Source organism: Oryzias latipes, chromosome 22 (genome assembly GCF_002234675.1).
Source record: "Oryzias latipes chromosome 22, ASM223467v1".
Taxonomy (NCBI): Eukaryota; Metazoa; Chordata; class Actinopteri; order Beloniformes; family Adrianichthyidae; genus Oryzias; species Oryzias latipes.
In genome coordinates, this window is record NC_019880.2 from 25,181,639 (window position 1) to 25,201,883 (window position 20,245).

General features: G+C 42.7%; 2 protein-coding genes across 2 annotated transcripts; one reads left to right on the plus strand and one right to left on the minus strand.

Moving 5' to 3' along the window:
- Positions 1-2,318: 2,318 nt before the first annotated feature.
- On the minus strand, positions 2,319-10,926 carry tmem206 (transmembrane protein 206). The gene is made up of 8 exons (XM_004082779.4): positions 10,752-10,926; positions 8,331-8,448; positions 8,031-8,243; positions 7,458-7,612; positions 6,831-6,973; positions 3,538-3,679; positions 3,352-3,459; positions 2,319-3,272 (listed from the first exon to the last, which is right to left on the minus strand). Exons 1-8 carry the CDS (start codon positions 10,785-10,787, stop codon positions 3,111-3,113), a joined length of 1,077 nt encoding a protein of 358 aa, XP_004082827.1. The 5' UTR covers positions 10,788-10,926; the 3' UTR covers positions 2,319-3,110.
- Positions 10,927-11,547: 621 nt separating this feature from the next.
- nenf (neudesin neurotrophic factor) lies at positions 11,548-20,222 on the plus strand. Its single transcript, XM_004082780.4, has 4 exons — positions 11,548-11,763; positions 11,838-11,898; positions 11,984-12,087; positions 19,114-20,222. The coding sequence occupies exons 1-4, from the start codon at positions 11,626-11,628 to the stop codon at positions 19,288-19,290; spliced, it is 480 nt and encodes a 159-aa protein (XP_004082828.1). The 5' UTR covers positions 11,548-11,625; the 3' UTR covers positions 19,291-20,222.
- Positions 20,223-20,245: the final 23 nt, after the last annotated feature.

Below are 20,245 nucleotides of genomic sequence, written 5' to 3' on the forward strand. Positions count from 1 at the left end.
CCCCAAACCCAGTGCACTGCACAGTGCTACATGCTACACATGCATGTAGCCTGATAGTTCAAACTTAGGAAATTCGACAAACAGACTGGAGTTTGTGTGGTCATCATGTGGGCACTTGTGTATCACCTCCACAGCTGGTAAGCGTAGCATTTGAACGCGCTCAGATAGGATTCAGTCCTCGCACCTTACTAACGACTAGAGTGTGGTATAAGGACACTATACGACAGAATCATACGTACGTCATAAGTGCACACAACTTATATCATCTTACATTTACTTCACGATACACTTAACAAACGCACAACAATGATACTTTCCATTTTTTCACTATGTCCCTTAAGGTGGCTGCACAAGCCTAAAGTGAACCGTGAAGACACATCTGCGACATCCATAGGGGTCAACCCCCTGTGTGGGTGCATGTGCGTGAGGCTTTTCTCTAATCCAACAACATGGCTGCTCTCACCTTTCCACAGAAAAACTCCACCTCTCTAGATGTTTTTCCACCCGCCAGACTTTGAAACTTCCTTTCATATTTTAGTTTATCTATTTGTTTATTTTTGCCTGTTCTTTTACTGTCCAGCTAACTGGAACCAGGACACTTCTCCAAGCGACCACTAGGGAAGTTGACATCCAATCAAGCCGATCTCCTATCATTCTCATGCAAAACAGACTAATTTTTCAACAAAACAAAACAAAAAAGTACTATGATTCCACTATGTTTATGTCAGAATTCTTCCCCGTCTCGTGTTTGTTCTGCATCCGTTCTCATCGCCTGTTCCTGTCAATCTTTTTATTGTTCTGCTTACCAACAGTTCTCTAGTTTTCTGCCAAACGTTGTTGCTTGTTTGCAGTTCCTAACCTGTAATTTGAGTCCTGCTCAGCAAACTCCATCCTGTTTTGACGCTGATCTGCCCTGGAATCGCCTCTGTCTGTAGTTCTGCCTGAACCCTGATTCTGGACTGAATCTGTGACAAAGACGGTGGACTTAGAGTAAAAACTGTTGGAGGAGGGCTGGGAACTTTCTGGTGGGTTTTTAGAATCAAGCCATCTGTCAGCATTCTTTCTCTGGACTGTGTCAAGAACTCTGGTCCTGCTGGAACCAACCAACCCTGGAAGATTATGCTTCCTCTGCTAGTTGCCTAACTGTGTCCTGCCTCTTCAGAGCTGCTAAGAATCTGCTTAGTGTGGAGGTCCTGGTTCCATCCTGCCTGGCCTTCCTATGTGACATTCCAAATAAACTTTGCTCTTCCCTACAATTTGGACTGTTTTTCATGTTGGGATTCAGTTTTTCCTAAACCCCTGACAATTTTCTTCTTTGGATAGCTCTACTAACTAGTACTGACTACTGTACTGTGGAAATAGAATTAGACCTTTGGGTTGACAGGGAATGTTGACCAATCAGCTCTAAAACAAACAATCTGAGTTTTATGCCCACAGGGTCAAGTCTCTGCAGCATTGCTTGGCAGTTGAGAACTGTGCTCTGGACTGGCAGACAGGGGTGGTGGTTCCCCTTTTTAAGAAGGGGGGCTGGAGGGTGGGTTCCAACTACAGGGAATCACACTCCTCATCCTCCCTGGGACAGTCTATGCCAGGGTACTGGAGAAAAGAGTCCGTCCGATTGTCGAACTTCAGATCTAGGAACAACAGTGGTTTCCATCATGGCTGTGGAACGGTGAACCAGCTCTACACCCTCTTTAGGGTGCTGGAGGGTTTGTGTGGACTGAGTGAAATCCCCCCAAACAAACTTCAGCAAACTTACAAACAGGAAGTACCCCCTGGCTCCAAGAAGCCAAAATCCCATAGATTTCTACAGAGAAATAAACAGCTGTTACTCAGTCATACTATTTGTCAGAATAACCATTCTTCCTCTGATACCTTTTTAACATGTTCATCAATTTTTTCACATTTCTTTGCTGTGCAAGTTAGTCAAGTGATGCTCAGCCGTGGTGCAGAGGTAGAGGGGTCAACCTCTGATCAGACAATCACAGGTTCAGTTCCCGCCTTGCCCTTCACACTGCAAATTGCTCCTGGTGGTTAAAGGTTGGCGCCAGCCTTTGGCATCAATGTGTGAATGTGTGTGTGCATGGAACTGTGATTGTAAAGGGTTTTTTATGCCTTTACTGAAGGTAGTAACGCATTAGATAAGAATATACTATTTTAGCATTTATCAGAGAAAATTATGAAGTAGAAAAAAACTCAAAAAGGCCCAGAACCACTGGGAAGAACAAAGTAGAGAGATTGATTTCCTTCTGCTGTTTAAAATGAATGCAGACAGTTTTAACAAAGACACATAAAGGAGAAACAAAGATACAACAATGTTGCAACGTAATCTTTTTATTTCTAACTTCTATAAAAGACACAATAGAATTCACATGCTTGCAGTTTATTAAACAGACTGAAAATGTTTCGTCAATCCCTTTCAAGTTAAAATGATTATTAAAGAGATTTTTACAAAAAATAGAATTCTGAAAAAATGGAAAACATTTTAAAATTTAGACTTTTTTTTCCCTCTTAACCCAGTCAAAAGTTCATCAACGGTTAAATGCAAACACACCTTAAAAGGTTGTTCAGCAGCAAACATAAAACGGCTATGAAAGCTTTTTTACTCTTGAAATTTAATGACAGATGTTTTAAGAAATGTGAAGTAAATAATCAGTAACTGGTGGTTTTTGGTCACTAACGAATAAGAAATGTAAGAAATACTGGTTGCTTATTTGCAGCAGAAATTATTTTTTAGATGAAGAATTGAGTTTGTTTAAGCCTATGGCACAGGAGCTTTAGCTCCAGTGTCAACATGGTTTGGACTACTGTAACTCTTCAACCAATTACATAATTAATGTTATTCCAGAGGATTCTGAAGCAGAGAAAAGCAGGCTGATATGCAACACTTCACAGTAGTGACGCGCTTAAGTAATCAATTGTCAATCAGCTGATTCTGTCGTGAAGAAAAGTGGGTTTGCAGTGTTATGGAACACTTTACATTGATAATGTGTGGCCTATCGGTGCAAAGCTGATATGAAAAGCAGAATTATGGTAGGGTAAAGAGTTTGTATTATTTAGGTGTCACCGACAACATCTTGGGTGTTAAAGGGTTAAAAGTGAGATCCGCTTCAGTTTATGCTGTTCAACTCCCTGCTCTTATGCTTCAGATGCCTCTTCCGCATCCTGATTATCCACTGTATGGTGAGTTTGGCAAAGTTGGCAGCTTTGAAGAGAGCCATGAAGACACCGCAGAGGATGGCGATGGAGCTCCAGGGGTTTGCAGTCACAACCTTTTGGGAGCAAATGAATTTCAGCACAGAGAAAAGCACAGCTGATTTCTACAGAGCAAACATGTCTGCCATCACCTACCAGCCGGATTTCCTGGATATAGGGGTCCCGCCACTCAAACACCACGAAGAAGAGCTGGTTGGTTTGCTCGCTTTCCTGCCGCTTATCATTGAATTTTACAACAGAAGACTGGGAGATAAAAAGGAAAGTTATCAAAGCCCAAAATGATCTAACAGTCTTGTCTTGATCATGTGATCATCTGCCCACCTCTTGCCGAAACTCAACACCTTGGTTGTTTTTTCCAGCCGTGTTCACCAGGGACATTTTGACCCAGGTTCTGAACCCCCCTGAGAAGGTCCAGGTGGAGTAGTTCCTCTCACAGTCCCTCATGAACTCTGACTTGTTTTCACTGCAAGATAAAAAACAAAGCTGCTGACAGACTCACTCAAAGGATTTTGATTGATGTCTTCATAGTGACCATCTTGAGACAAACTGTAACAGTAAACATACTAATCTATGTAATCTGGGTCATCCATGGATGTGCACCTTAGCAGCAAACATACAGTCAGGACCATAAATATTTGGACAGAGACACATTCTTTCTAATTTAGTTTCTGTACATTCCCACAGGGAATTGTAAATAAAACAACTCAGATGCCATTGAAGTGCAGACTTTCAGCTTTTATTCCATGGGTTGAAGAAAAAGATTGCATAAAAATGTGAAAAACTGAAGCATTTTTTAAACACAATCCCTTCATTTCATGGGCTCCTAAGTAATTGGACAAATGAAATAACTGTAAACCAAATGTTCATTCCTAATATTTGGTTGAAAGGCCTTTGTTGACAATGACAGCCTGAAGTCTTGAACTCATGGACATCACCAGATGCTGGGTTTTCTCCTTCTGAATGCTCTGCCAGGCCTTTACTGCAGCGGCTTTCAGTTGCTGTTTGTTTGTGGGCCTTTCTGTCTGAAGTTTAGTCTCCAACAAGTGAAATGCTGCTCAATTGGGTTAAGATCAGGTGACTGACTTGGTCATTCAAGAATATTCCACTTCTTTGCTTTAACAAACTCCTGAGTTGCTTTGGCTGTATGTTTTGGGTCGTCGTCCATCTGTATTATGAAACGCCGTCCAATCAGTTTGGCTGCATTCACCTGGATCTGTGCAGACAGTCTGTCTCTGAACACCTCAGAATTCATTGGGCTGCTTCTGTCCTGTGTCACGTCATCAATAAACACTAGTGTCCCAGTGCCACTAGCAGCCATGCAGGCCCAGACCATCACACTGCCTCCACCGTGTTTTACTGATGATGTAGTGTGCTTTGGATCAGGAGCTTCTCCACGCCTTCTCCATACTTTTCTCTTGCCATCATTCTGGTAGAGGTTGATTTTGGTTTCATCCAAAGAATGTTTTTCCAGAACTGTGCTGGCTTTTTTAGATGCTTTTTAGCAAAGTCCAATCTAGCCTTCCCATTCTTGAGGCTTATGAGTGGCTTGCATCTTGCAGTGTTCCCTCTGGATCTACTTTCATGCAGTCTTCTTTTGATGGTAGACTTGGATATTGATCCGCCTACCTCCTGGAGAGTGTTGTTCACTTGGTTGGCTGTTGTGAACGGGTTCCTCTTCACCATGGAAATGATTCTGCCATCGTCCACCACTGTTGTCTTCTGTGGACGTCCAGGTCTTTTTGCGTTGATGAGTTCACCAGTGCTTTCTTTCTTTCTCAGAATGTACCACACTGTTGATGTTGCCTCTCCTAATACTGCAACAATTTCTGGTTTCATGGTTTTTTTTCTGTTTTCTCAGCTTAATGATGGCTCCTTTCACCTGCGTGGAGAGCTCCTTTGACCGCATGTTGTCTGTTCACAGCTAAATCTTCCAAATGCAAGCATGAGTCCTCTAATCAACTCCAGGCCTGTAAAGTCTGCACTTCAATGGCATCTGAGTTGTTTTATTTAAAATTACCTGTGGTAATGTACAGAGACACAATTAGAAATAATGTGTCTCTGTCCAAATATTTATGGTCCCGACTGTATGTCAAAGATATTGGTTTTCATTAGAGTTCAGTTCTTAGTATATGACCATGATGTCATGCTTTCATGCTGTTACATGTTAAATGGCACTATACTATATATCACTTCACTACTTTCTAAAGCTGCATTCACACTGAATGCGATGTGTGCAGCAGAGGCGGCCAGTTTCAATGTTAAGTCAATGGTACAGGCGCGATCTGAGGTCCTGCAGCGCAATTTAAGCTGTGGGGGCGAAAGTCTGGCAGCAGCGCGATTTGAGCAGCGCAGCCAGAATTCAAATATTTGAATTTTGGTTAGGTCGCCGCATTGCATCTACCAATCAGGGACTCAGCTTTGGGCATGTGACGCTTTCAGTGAATCGATCAGCAGGTAGAAAACAGATCCAATGCGAGCGTTTTTGTCCTGAACCTTCCTCTATGTTGTCAACCCAATGGGGCTACAAGGTTACCAGAGCTACTGGTGTGTGAAGGAGGGATACATCCTGGACAGGTTACCAGGCAGCTCTCTGTCTGCCGGCCAGCAGCCCGGAGGCTGGAGGAGCTCATTGCTGGCTTTGCCGGCAAATAGAAAGCTAGGCTGAGAAGGGAGGCAGCTCGAGCCTCCTGAACTTAGTGATATTTGCCTTATTTTCCTAGAGACAATAATAAAAAAGGTCCCCTACTTTTGTTTTTGTTTTTATTTTTCCCCTCTCTGGAAAAAATAAAACCTTCAACCTGGGTCACAGAGACACAGAAACACAGCGGCAGGGGCTGTCATCCAGACACAGCACCCTGACCGGGAGGAAAGCTGCCGGTACCGGGAGAATCTCTGAATGATGTCATTAACCCAGACGTGGAGACGGGATTAGGGAGGTTTTTGTAATAAATCCACCTACTCTCTCAACATCATCCGTGTCTTCTATGCATTGTAAACGGCATAAACACCTCTTCATGACCCTCCCGGTGTTGGTGTGTTCCTGTCACACACTCATTTCAGTGTGTTGGGCCGTTCTTGAGACTCCAGGCCTATTTTTAAGGAATCCACCCCTACATCGTGCTAAACAGCTAGATTAGGTGTGCTTTAACAATAAGATGGTACAATGGCAAGCTAGCTGAAAAACCACGAAGGACACAAGGGCTTGAGGCCTGGAGTTTCTCATCTGGGCTTCAGAGTGTTTATACGTTCCCTTGTCACACACTTGCTTCATTGCCAATGAGTGTGATCATGTCACACACTCACTTTGAGCATGATTTGGTCACACACTTGCTTCAAGGTGTTAATGCATGCTTCTACCACATACTAACAAGGGGGTTGTGTATAAATGCATCACACACTATGAGTCACACACTATCACAGTCTATGAGTGAGATTCTATCACACACGGCCTATCGTCACACACTGGCTTCAGGGGGTTTGAGTGCGGTTCTGTCACACTCTCACTTCAGGGCATCACACACTCGCTTTATCACATATGAGGGATTTCTCTGATTTTTCAGATTAAAAAAAAAAAGTCAGCCTATTTTGAGCCCACAGGCTCCGCCCTCTCCTACCTGGCAGTCAAGTCACTGAACCTTGCGAAGAGCATGTAGGTGATGGCGCTGAAATCTTCCTGAGTTTCATTCAGGCTGAACTGCATGAAGATCAACTCCTTGTTTCTGACATCAGACGGCCCCCGGACCACCACAGCATGTTTCTGCGACACAAGCATGCACTTTCTGTCACACCTGTTGGACTGGAAGTTCACGAGTCCCATGATTGGAAGAATAAATAGAGATCAACATGAGTTTGTCATTTTTATGCAATGACAAAAACAGTACAGTCATTACCATTGGTTCCCATTTCTTCCAGTAAATTATACCGGTGCTTGTTTAAATGTACAAACGTTTATTTATCATTTGGGAAAGACCCACTTTGACTTCAGCTTAACCTAATTTAGATCTATGTTTATCTTTTTCAAATGTTGTATTTGTTCTAATTCTTTAATATTTTTATAATCCTGTAGAAAATTAATTTAATCAATCTAATCAAATATGTTACTTTATTCAAAGCCCTTACTGCTGCCCCTCTGTTTCTATGATCTCCTGTTTTTCACTTCTCAACTTTAAGCAGATTTTCTGTTTTGTGAAGCATCTCCGTATCCCAGTACCTGAGGTTGGACACGCCTGTTTCCGTCTCACCTGAGTCCCATTGGAGAATGGGCCCACATAAGTCACATTCCTGAACTCACAGTCTCCTGGCTGGGGTTTCCCGGGGTTCACTAACGCCGGGATGTAGTCGTGGTAGTGATGTTTACAGCTGAGCAGCTGGGCGTTTCCCGGGAACAGAGCCACGCCTGAGGAGACATTCACACAACACATTCAATTTTCATTCAATCTAACTTCAGTTAGTTGAAGTTGAAGATGTGAGGTCACGTTTTAATGATAAACAGAAGTCATTAAACATTAAGAAATGAAAGGCTCCGCCCACTCAGAGGTATTCATTTATTAAATGGTTAATGAACTGAGGCGGTGAAGAGCGCCTGACCTTCACCATATACATTTTGAACAACTTACTCATAACTTTCCATCAGCTTCACACGTGGTTATCACAGTAAGTATGGATAGGCTCTTTAAAATGATACCAGGGTCTGCTTGGGCGTATTCAGACGGAAGTTTTGTTCCGGATCATTGGGGGAATTGAACCAAAAGATGTCCAGTCTGAATACACCCTTACAGCCCCCCATTGCCCCCCACTGTCTCAGTTCAACCCACCAGGAGGAGAGAAGGAATCGACTTCTTTGTAAGTGACCGACATGACGGGTTGACTGAGCTTCTCCAGGAAGTCAGAGATGGTCTGGTAGGCCAGGAATATGGCTACAGCAGTGAGCAGCAGGTAGATGAATATGAGCACCACAGTGAGGACATTCTTCACGCAGGTCTTACTGATCCTCCTGGGGGAGCTGCTGTCCTTGAGACCTTCCTCCCCTACAACAGGAAACACGTGAACGCAGCAAGATCTGACACTGAATGGCTCAAAGGTAGTTACAAAGTGGGATTTGAACCTGCTGATACCTGGGAGGCTGCTGCGACCGGGCTCCTGGGGCCCTTCCTCCCTTGTCACATCGTCAAAGGAGTCCTGAGAGGGGGTGTTGCCTCCATCCTCCTCTTCCTCATCAATGACGTTGTTGAGCTGTTGGGAAAAGATCACACGGCTTTAGCTTTATTTCTTGAAGCCTAAAACTACAAAAGGTCAAATGAAATGTGGAGTTAGAGCTGTGAAGAGTCGCTACAAATGAACAAAAACACAAAATAACACTTCAGAGTCTGAATTCTATCCTTAACCTCTAAAAGACTAAATACAGCAGTGATGGACTATCCAGTGACCTGGATTTGAACACGCTTTGGACACATGCTCACTACATCCAGCAAATATGATGTCACCCATTTCCCAAAGCTAAAACATATGACATTTTCTACATTTTACAAAAAAACCAAAAAAAACCTTTAAAACCAAGTCCAGATGACATCCCCTAAAACTACTACAATGGAACCAACCTGGATGAATGAGAGTCTTCATAGACACATTTTACAAAGACTTTTTATGAATCCATTGTGTATTTACATACATTTTTTTCCAATTGGCAAACTGTTAAAATTTAATGCAATGTGTTCTATATTTTCCAAACTACTAAGCATTGATCATTGACTGTATATCAGAACTGGACTGAGCGACACGCCCCTTGTGTTCCAAACGGGAAGTACTGACTGGTTCCATGAAGCCAATATCCCTCGTGTTCTTGATTATTCAATTTTTTTCATTTATCTATCTTTAAATATGTTTTTCATGTTATTGAAGTTATAAACTATCCAGTCAGATGCCTCAATTACAGTAGGTGGGCTCACGTTGATCGGTCTACACGTTTGATCGACAGATTTGGTGTAGCCCGCTTTCAAGTGGAAGAGTTGTGGAGTTCTAATAAGCTCACCCCTGATTGGCGAGTGGTTGCCATAGAAACGATGCCTCAGACCAACCCAGATCAATTACTGCTTCCTGACGTAACCCGACTGTGTTTACTTTATTTGGTTGGAGCCATAAGCAGGCCATTTTTAATGGGTGATTTCACACTCAGTCCAGTCCTTATATTAAGTCATCGATGCAAACTTGTTTTTTAAAGAGACTCCTGGAAAAATTTCCAGGGCACGGGATTTTGGAAATGTAGATTCAAACAGCCCGACAAAATGAGAAACGTCCTATAGGCTAATGCACCAAATATGGAGTAGTGAGGTTCCTTAGAACCTTGGAATTTTGCAAAAAATGTAGTGTGGGTCCTTAGGAAAGACCCTTGGCGCTGCTGCCTATCTGGGTCTCCCTGTGCCTTGAAATACAGAGTTGTGTCAGGAACGGCATACAGCGCAAAACTCTCTGCGTAACCAGACGGTTGTATCAGTGAAAGCTGATTCGGCTGAAGCGATAAGCCGGAAGGTGAAAACAACAAACAAAGTTTAGGTTTGTTACTCTTCACTGTTATTAGGAATGAATTTGCCTTTTGAGAAGAAATGTGCAATTGAGTCCATAAAAAAGACACAACTTTCATTTAACCTTTGTGTGTTGTTGTTTAATGAAGACAGGGGAAGTTTCTCCAACAGAACTCTAGAATCCAAACAATAATGGCATGTTTTTCACATTTTTCTACAATAAAGTTGATTTTGTTGTTGTAAAGTCTCTTGTTGCATCTGAGTGAGCTGAGCATAGAGGGACTTTTGAGCCATTACTCTAAAAAAATATTTTGCACTTGAAACTCAAAAACAAAATTAATTCTTGAAACTGAAAATATTTGCAATCAAAGGAATTTCTCAAAATTCAATATTTTTCAGTTTCAGAAGCAAAAATTGTTTTGATTGCTCGTATTTTTAAGTTGCTTGTGTGTACTTTTAAGTTTTCAGTTCACTTTTCTGCTTGAAGTGGAAAATTATTTTTTGAGTACACAATTATTTTTTAATTTTATGTTTTACAAGAGTGAGTGTTGCGCTTGGAATAATGGCACAAAAACACCCTACAGCTGAACTTTGAAAGCCCAACTAATGAAAATGGTGTTCTTGGTGTTTTTAACATTTTCTTTTTGCATTTTTCTGATGATGGAGAAAATTAATAAAGAAAGTTAAGATTAACTGTATTTCTGAGAAATTTTTGAAAAATATGGTATTTGTTATTTAGAAAATAAGCTGTGTGGGGCCATAATCTCCCTGCTCTACTAAATTCCTGCCGCTCTGCAGAAACTATGTCCTAGAAACGAGAGTTGTTTTTTTTGGCTAAAAATGATGTAATCATAATTTAAAGACCACCGGGAACGCTTTTACTATAGATCAAAAGATGACTGGATTGACACTCGAGAAAACAGCTAAGTTTGGATCCTTCCTCGGTCACATGACGAGCAGGAAGCGAGCCGGAACGTTCCCTGTTTGGTGGGCAGGAGCGGAGAAGCATGACCGTACCGACTGATAGAGCCGGGGCTGCCGGTGCCCGGGCATTCCTCCGCGGCTGGAGCTGTCCCGCTCGTCCCCGCTCTTTCTCGCTCCTCGGCTGGAGCTTCTTCTACCGAGCTGTCATTGTCGGGACGCGCTCGTCTCAGACCCGGGTCTCTCAGGGCTGGGAGGGAGGTGCAGAAGAAGAGCCCTCCCCTTATGATAAAGGAGGGGGGGGGGGGCACGGGCTACAGTAAAAACACGGAAACACATGCTGCCTTCACGGACCGCTCTGCTTCCTTACCTTACTATGCTGCGTTCAGGGGCTCTTTGAGTGTGACTTACGGAAACCAAAACGTTTAAAGAAAAGCCTGACCGATTAAATAAGTTTTGCTTGGAAATGCTGAAGAGTTTCTCGTTATGGGGTGATCATGAAACAACCGGCACAATAACAAAGCAACTGTTTAAAAAAAACAACTAGTTTACAGAGAGAGGAAATAGAAAAGAAAAAAAACGGTATAATTTAGTTTTGGCGCTTTAATTGGAACTTTAAAACGAACCTTAGAAGAGAGATTTTTTTGTTTATACCATTATACCTTAAATAATCCAAAGAGTTTTTGATTATTAAATTTATGTTATATTTATTACATTTTTGGAAATGTAATATGCTTAATTATTAGTTTGTTACGCGATTTGCTGCAATAACTGCAGTGTGAGTGTGAAATAATTTCGTTTGGTGTATAATATTAAATTAATAGCTTAACTGTCTTTTTTTAAATCTTTTTGGGCGGTGGCACATAAATGTTCCAAGTGCACTTGAACGCGGCTCCAGCTGCAGCGCCGGGAGTGTTTGCGGAGTTTCCGCAGCATCAGGCGCAGATTCGGCGCAGGCGCACACCCCGCAATGGCGACCGCGCGGGCTGGCCTCCTGCTTCTCCTCCTGTCGGCGGCTTTGGCTGAGCAAGTTCAAAAAAAGAGCGAAGAAGCGCGACCTGTGCGTCTGTTCACTGAGGAGGAGCTCCGCCAATATGACGGCAGCGAGGTGAGAGGGAGGGGCTGAGGCCCGCGCGCTCTGCGCATGTGTGGTAACCGTTTTCCTCTGTTGGTTTGTTTCAGGAGCACCATCCTATTTACATGGCAGTGAAAGGGGTGGTGTTTGATGTCACCAAGGGGAAAGGTGAATTCAGTGGTTCACTGTCATTAAACACAGAAAAAAAAAAATTCTAATTAAAAAAAAACCTTGTGTTTGTTCACTTTTGCAGAATTTTATGGCAAGAATGCTCCATACAACGCTCTGACCGGCAAAGACTCCACCAGGGCGGTGGCCAAGATGTCCCTCAACCCGGAAGATCTGACATCGGATATTGTGAGTTCAGTCCTGGGCGGTCCCCTCACCATCCTCCTCCTCCTCTCACCTGCAGTCCTGCTCAGACCTGCGTGGACCTGACACTTTGTTGCAAACCCCCCCCTAAGGTGTGAATCTCAGATTCACGTGACCAGTGCTGAGTCACATCAACACGCCTGATCTTATCATCATGCCCCTGCCCTCCAAACCACACCCAGAAGTTTGCATGTAGCGAGCTGCTCTGGATGAAGCTATGAACAACTTTAGCAGACCTGGCGTCAGCCTGCCGTCTCTGTGAAGGGAGTCTTCATCGCAGACAGCGTCACATCCACATCTTTAAAGTCAAAGCGCCAGCTTTATGTCTGTTTCAGAGCTCCTCGGACAAAAACTCTGTCGCCTCCTCTGTCTGGGCGCACATGCTTTGTTTGTTCTTCTACATTCCTCTTTGGTCTTCCTCTCACATGCAGTCCTTCAGTCACATGACACCGAGGCTCACTGCTGATGACGCAGGGCATAGTGTCTGCCTTCACAGCCAGGGGGTAGCAGGTTTGATTCTGTCCTTGGGTTGTAGCAAAGTGTCAATGCCTCCCTATTGAACAGTTCCCAGATGCAGCAGTGGGATAGGTCACATTTAGGCCCGATAAACATGCAGATGTCATTTTGGGACCATTGCTGTGTTTTTAAAGGGCCTTCATCATGCATAATCAACTTTTGGAGCTGTAAAGTGTATTATAACAATGTTCGTTGCTCACAAACAACCCCGAAGCTGTATTTTAAACCATTCACACATTTCTTAGTATTCCTCCAAAAACCTGCGCTTAGCCCCAGCCCCTCCCACTCCACAAAAACCAGTGGGTTTATTAATTCATTAATGCAATTTTTTTGTGTGTAATTAATTAATCGTGAGCTGTAAATGATTGATCTAATTAATCTATTTTTAATCACAATTATTTTAACCTAGTTATTGAAAAGCCTCATTTGAAGGGATTTTTATTTAAATTTGGGACATCGTGGCCCAGTAAAAGATCAAAAAACAACTTAAAAATGGCTTTATGAAGTATTTTATTATAACAGACTTCAAACCTTACGTTGACACCACCAAGGTTTTTTCCCCATCTTAAACAAATTAAGAAAACAACGAACAAATGGGAACAAAATATCAGGTCCAGAGCGCTCTAATTTACTACAATCAACAGTAGGAACTAGGACTGCACGATGTGAGGAAAACTCGCGATTTTGGATATTAATGATCAATATTGTGATTACGATAGAACTTGCCATTCATGAACAAATAGAAAAAAACAACAAGAAACATCATTACCATTTCACTGCAAAAGTTTGGTTTCAATAAGAGTCAACCATCCATCCATCTTCCTCGACTTTTCCGGGGCCGGGTCGCGGGGGCAGCAGTCTATGCAAACATGCACACTTTTTCCTCGCCCCGGCCACTTCCTCCAGCTCCTCTGGGGGGACCCCGAGATGTTCCCAGGCCAACCGAGAGACGTAGTCTCTCCAGCGTGTCCTGGGTCTTTCCCGGGGCCTCCCCCCAGTGGGACATGCCTGGAACACCTCCCCAGGGAGCATTCAGGAGGTATCTGAACTAGATGCCCAAGCCACCTGTTACGCCCCTTTTCATTGTCTGGGGGCCCCAGAGGAGCATAACATAAAAAGTAAAGTTTTGGCTACCAAATTGACTTGACTCAACAAAAACACAAAAAAAATGTCTCCATACAAAGGTATAACAAATGTATTTACAAATACATTAACAGCAACCAACAATAACTAAAAGTGAACCAAAAAGGCTTCAGGGTGAACCCCACCTAACTGAATAATGTAATCTTACCTGTAAATGAACAAAAAGGGAAATCAATGACAAAACACTAACCTCCCTAGACTAACAAAACAGGAGAAAACAAGTACCAAAGAAAATGGCAGTTCACCCCTACAGGTTCACTTAACATAACTACAAACCAAAAGACTAAACAGAGTGGGCATAAAACCACAAGAACTACAAAATACTAAAACACAACACTAAAGAGCAACACACAACAAAACAGGTGGGGAACTACAAAACAAAAATGGAGAAGAGGGCCGAGCTGCAGTGGAGACTGGTTGCAGCCAAGCTCCCTTCTCCCAGGTTGGAGGTCCACAAGGTGCTTTTGAAGGCTGCCTCCACCAGCTTGGGTCCAATAGGAGCCACGCCTTCATGGACCACACCTGAAAATAATCAGACACACATACAAAGATCCACAAAAAACAATGAAGTCCCACTCTGGTAAAAAAAAGAAAATACACAAAACCCAGAACAAACAAAACCAAACACGGCCACAGCCGTAACACCACCTCAACTGGCGATGGAGAGGAGAGGCTGTTCTACTCCAAGCTCTCCGTAGAGGACCAAGTTTCTCACCGTATCTCTAAGGGAGCCCCCAGCCACCCTACAGAGAAAATTTATTTCTGCCACTTGCATTTCGAACCTCGGACCTTCAGTCATGACCCGTAGCTCATGACCATAGGTAAGTATTGGAACGATGACCAACCGGTAAATTCAGAGCTTTCCTTTCTGGCTCAGCTCTTTCTTCACCACAATGGACAAGTACAGTGACCACATAACTACGGATGCTGCTCTGATCCACCTGTCAATCTCACGCTCCGGTCTTCCCTCACTGAACAGGACCCCAAGGTATTTAAACTCCTCCACCTGGGGCAGGGTAACTCATCCTACCCAGAGAGGGCAAACTACTTTTCTCCGGTCAAGAACCATGGCCTCAGATTTAGCGGTGCTGACCCTCATCCCAGCCGCTTCACACTGGGGTGTAAAACCGCCCTAATGCACACTGGAGGTCCTGGCTTGAGGAAGCCAACAGGACAACATCATCTGCAAAGAGCAGAGTCGAAAGGGCAGCCCTACCAGAGTCTAACATGCACAGGAAACAGGTCCGACTCACTGCCGGCTATGCAATCCAAGCTCCTGCTCTGGTCATACAGAGACTGGACAGCCCTCAGTAAAGCTCCCTGGACCCCTTACTCCCAGAGCACCCTCCACAGGATACCACCGGGGACATGGTCGAATGCCTTCTCCAAATCCACGAAACACATATGGACTGGATGAGCAAACTCCCACAAACTGGCAAGGCCAGGACGGAAACAGCAATGTTGTTCCAAGTTTCATGAGCGGCGTTTCCATAAGGGGCTTCTGAACCACTCTTTGTCTGACTCCTCACCCAGGACCTTTCGCCATGGGAGACCCTATGGGAGACCCTACCAGGGGCTTAAGCCCCAGACAGCTTAGCTCCTGGGATCACTCAAGCTCTCAAACTCCTCCACCACGTTAAGGTGGCTATTTTAGGCGCTGGTGACTGGTCATTACCCTGGTCACCAGCGCCTAAAGTAAAAATAGGTAAAAATAGGTAATAACCAAATAAGTTAATAAATAAACATTAATAGACAGATATAAAATGGTAATTGGTGAAAAGAGTAATATATATATATATATATATATATATATATATATATATATATATATATATATATATATATATATATATATATATAGTAAACCCTTGTTTTTCGCGGGGGTTACGTTCCAGAAAGAACCCGTGATAGGCAAAAACCGTGAAGTAGAAGCCTCTATATCTTTTAACAATTATTATACAATTAAATACTCTATTATACATTGAAAAGACAGAACAAACCATTTTACAGGCTCAAGCATTTGTTTCACCAATAAAAGTACCTTAGAAACGTTTTTTTCTACAAATAACTTCTCTGTTCTGTACTGTGACTGTCAAATAATAATTTTAATCATCAATGTGAACAGAAGGCTTCAAATCGCGGAGATTAGCCCCGCCCACCGCGACCCGAAGAATTGTCATTATAAAATAATGATTAAAAAAAGTACAGTGGGACAAATAGTGACTCGGGTGTATTTAAGTCCAGATTAAGTCCAGACTGAGCCGCTGCATCCTGACTTTACTCTGCAGTGTTTTCTTCTTTTGCAGCCCGCGGTGCAGCTGCAGGTGTGTTTGTTCGGGGGAAGAAGAACATAGTGATCGGCAGTTGGTGTCGCTCTTTTTTCTTCTTCCCAAAAACATCAAAAACATCCTTATACACCGACATGCCAACATCAAGAGAATTTGCACGTACATAATGTAAATTTGGAAGCTGTTTTACGTACGTGTACATATTAAACTGCAACATTATTGACGCACAGGTAGAGAAGAAGCTGAGTGACTTTTTAGCCAATCAGAATGCAGAACACAATGCACGATGCAAATCCGTGAAGTAGCGAAACCGTGAAAAGTAAACCGTGTTATAGCAAGGGATCACTGTATATATATATATATATATATAAAAATATCAAATTAGTAAAAAGATATTATAAATAATTAATCTGTGAATTTTACCTGAAGGCTTGATAACCCAGCCCCTGCCCCTTTAAAATCCTGTGCACGTCCTTGGTGTGGGGTATAATTTCTTGGCAAACTTTGGACCCCTTAGTAACAATTGAGCTTGGTTCCAACGTTGAGTATTGTTGCTGACCATGTCCATCTCTTTATGACCACAGTGTTCCATCTTCTGATGGCTACTTTCTGCAGGATAAGGCGCCATGTCATAAAGATGGAATGATCTCAGACTGGTTTCTTGAACATGACAATGAGTTCACTGGACTCAAATAGCCTCCACAGTCACCAGGGGCCTCATTTATAAACGTTGCGTACGCACAAAAGAAGGCGTACGCCACTCTCTACGCCAGGGGTCGGGAACCTTTTTGGCCAAGAGAGCCATAAACGCCACATATTTTTAAATGTAATTTCGAAAGAGCCATACAATAATGTAGTGTCCTTTTCCCACACTGAGACTTAACCTCTTTTAAGGTTCTTTATTCTGGTTAATGCAGGCTGTAACAAATGCCGTAAATTAATTCAGCAGCTCCTGAATCTCTCCCGCCGAGAGGAGAGCGCTTCTCCCAACTTTATATTCCCCTGCTCCCGCTGCAGCCCTCCCATTTCCCTTATTCGGCCCATAGCTGAACCCCATTGGTCCAAATTAACTAACAACAGGCTGAGCGACAGAACTAAGAGCCAATCAGATCTCTGCTTGATGCGTTCAAGGAACTCCAGAACTTTTAACGCGGCCCAACAGCCAAGTTAAACTCAGTCCGCGACAATATGTTTAAAACTAAATATTCAAGTGAATGTGTGCATTTGATATAATTTCAACACTTTTAAAGGACAATAAGTCTGTGGATTATTTTTAATAACATTGTTATGCTGTTGTTAATAAATGATGAGTATTTCTCGTGGTAGTTTTGCTGATGGTTTAGTCTGGTTGATACGTGGTGAGTTTCTGCTTCATGCAGGCGTTGATACTTTAAACGTGATCATAGGTCTGAATGTTCTGTAAATGTGAGACAGACTGCTCACATGCAGACGGGGAGCCAAACACACACTCACTCGCTGTAGTGAGTGACAGGCAGCAGGTTTTACGTTTTTACAATCCCTGCGCGATTCACCTTACTGACCGAGCCCACAACTCCACCCTCACCCTCTGCTTTCTCCCTCTCACATCCCGTCCCCGCTACTGCGCGCTCTTTCTCAGAGACGGGGGCGCGCAGTTTTAGGCACGGCAATTCACAGGTTTCCGGGTGGTACAAACTCTGTGAAATAATAGATAATAGTAAAGTGATAATGCTAGCGCAGATCCTTCTCTCCAAGCACCGCTACTACTGTGCGCCTCTGGCATCGCATCGCGCCCGAGAAGGACTGGTCTAATGAAAAATAAAAAAATAAAAATGTGTCTGCGAGCCACATGTGACCATCAAAAGAGCCATATATGGCTCGCGAGCCATAGGTTCCCGACCCCTGCTCTACGCAATAGTTGAGATTTATAAAAAGCAAACTTGACGGGAAAATGTGCGGTCCTTCACGCAAGCTCTGACCCAGGCGTACGCACAAAAACGGGTGAAATGAGAAACGGCGACGCCGTCGGCAGATGGAAGAAACACGTGAAAGTGAAAATGACAATACTGCCTCTCAGAAATAACATGAAGACTTCACAAAGCAAGTCTTACAATTAACAGCTACACGAACACCCGTTTGATCGATCAGCAGTGAAACAAACAAAAAAAAAAATCAAACGAAAATTACAACAGAAATTCAAATGAACACTTATTTGCAGAAAGAAAAGTGAAATATGTTCTGCAATATTGGCATGTTGTGCAATTCGTCCTCATAAATAATATTGTTAACAGAACGAAATAATGTACAAAACTGATATTGGCCTCAATGTGTCTGTCTGGCGGAGCAGATATAGGTGCAATTAGATAGATAGACAGATGGATAGATAGAGAGAGATGCATTAATTGTCCACTGTGGAAAGTCTTTTACATAGTAAAACATTTCTTCATAAGCTACAGAATTATGGTATTCATACATATGCCTTTAGTTTGTTTTATTTTCGATAAAACAATGTATGGCGTATGTCTCAACCATTCAGAAAGCAACAAGAAATTACATTTGCGCTGATCAATTTCCCATTTCCACGTCGATTATTACCGACATCTGTAGCTTGTCAGATGTAATTAAATGGATGGAAATAAAATGCCCCATCACAATGCGTAATGACGCACAATGGCTGATCTTGCGCTCTTAGAAGATGTGGCAAATGGAAGAATTCGGAGTGAACGCATCTTTAGACAGCAAGGAGACTTGTTGGCAAACGAGGACGAGTGGCTTATGAGCCGGTTCAGACTTCCTCGAGCCGTCCTGTTGGACCTCTGCGGGCTTTTGGGGGGGGGTCACCCGGTGCATCTGGTGCGTCGGCGTCCCCCCGCGCCTCAGTCACCACTCCACTAAGGGATTCCCCAATTCTTGCCGCTTGTCTCTCAACAAGAGGGGTCAGCTCCGGAGTCTGACTTGCTAAAGGAATAACAATGAAACGCATGCATTGCTGTTGTTGCATTTGGAAACTCTGCACTGTCATAGCTTTATGAGTGTTATGATATTCAAACCACAAGCAAAAACAGGAAGTTTCTTTTTCTTGCAGACCGGCCTCACAGAGGAGCAGCTCCAGTCTCTGCAGAACATTTTTGAGGGCACATACAAAGCCAAGTATCCTATCGTGGGGTACACTGCGTCCCGGATCCTCAGTGCTGATGGAAGCCCTAACCCAGACTTCCAACCAGAGGAGCAGCCTCAGTTTCAGATCAAAGATGAGTTCTAATGGTTTTTCATCCCAGAATCAAGGTGGATTGTTTTCCCAAACAGTTACAGACCTGATCTTAAGTCTTCAAAGTCTGGTTTTAGCTGGACAACATTCTTTGTTTTCTCAGACTCTGACTGTTTTGGTGTCAGCTGTATGGACTTTTTAGGTTCTCTCTTAAGAACCCTGATGATACCTAAAAATGTGAAACTTTTCACAGATTACAATACATGTAGTCATGTAAAAAGTAAAAAAGAAAACATTTACACTCAAGTTTTTTCTATTAGACCCACTTCAAAGCAAATGTTTTTTTAACATGTTTTTGTGGCCTTTTTCTGACTATGGAAGACATGTATAAAGATAATTAAAATTCAAACTGCATTTCTGAGTATTTTTTTATTCAAAATGTTGTGAATTAGCAGGAGACGAAAAAAGGTTGTTTAATGAAAACGATTAAGTATTTGTGACGTAGAAAATTAGCTGTAATTAACAGACATTAATCATCCTTTATTTGTTACTTTTCTTTTTGATTGCAAGTCCAACTTTGAGACATTTTTCAATGATATTACATTCACATACATTCACATACATTCACATTTCTGCTGCTCGTCAGAGCACCGTATAAAATAGTCAACTTCCATTCAACTTTATTAACGACCACAGCAGATAAAACGTCATCTCATGTACAGTCCCCTTTTTTGGTCATTTATTATCATTATCAAAATATGAAAAGTGGACATTTTTCCAGAATTTTTTACTAATAAATTTAGTAATTTACTAATAAACTCTAACGGCACTAAAGGATTGTGGGATGCGGCCAAAGTAGGGCTGAGCATGGATGTTTCTTTTTGTTCCACCATGACTTGGGGGGTCTAAGAGCAGAAGTGACTTGCATGCTGTTTGTCTGCTTGTGGGTCTGTCAAAATAAATGGACTTGTTGCCGGAAATGAAAATATGCATTCAGCTACCTCTCTGA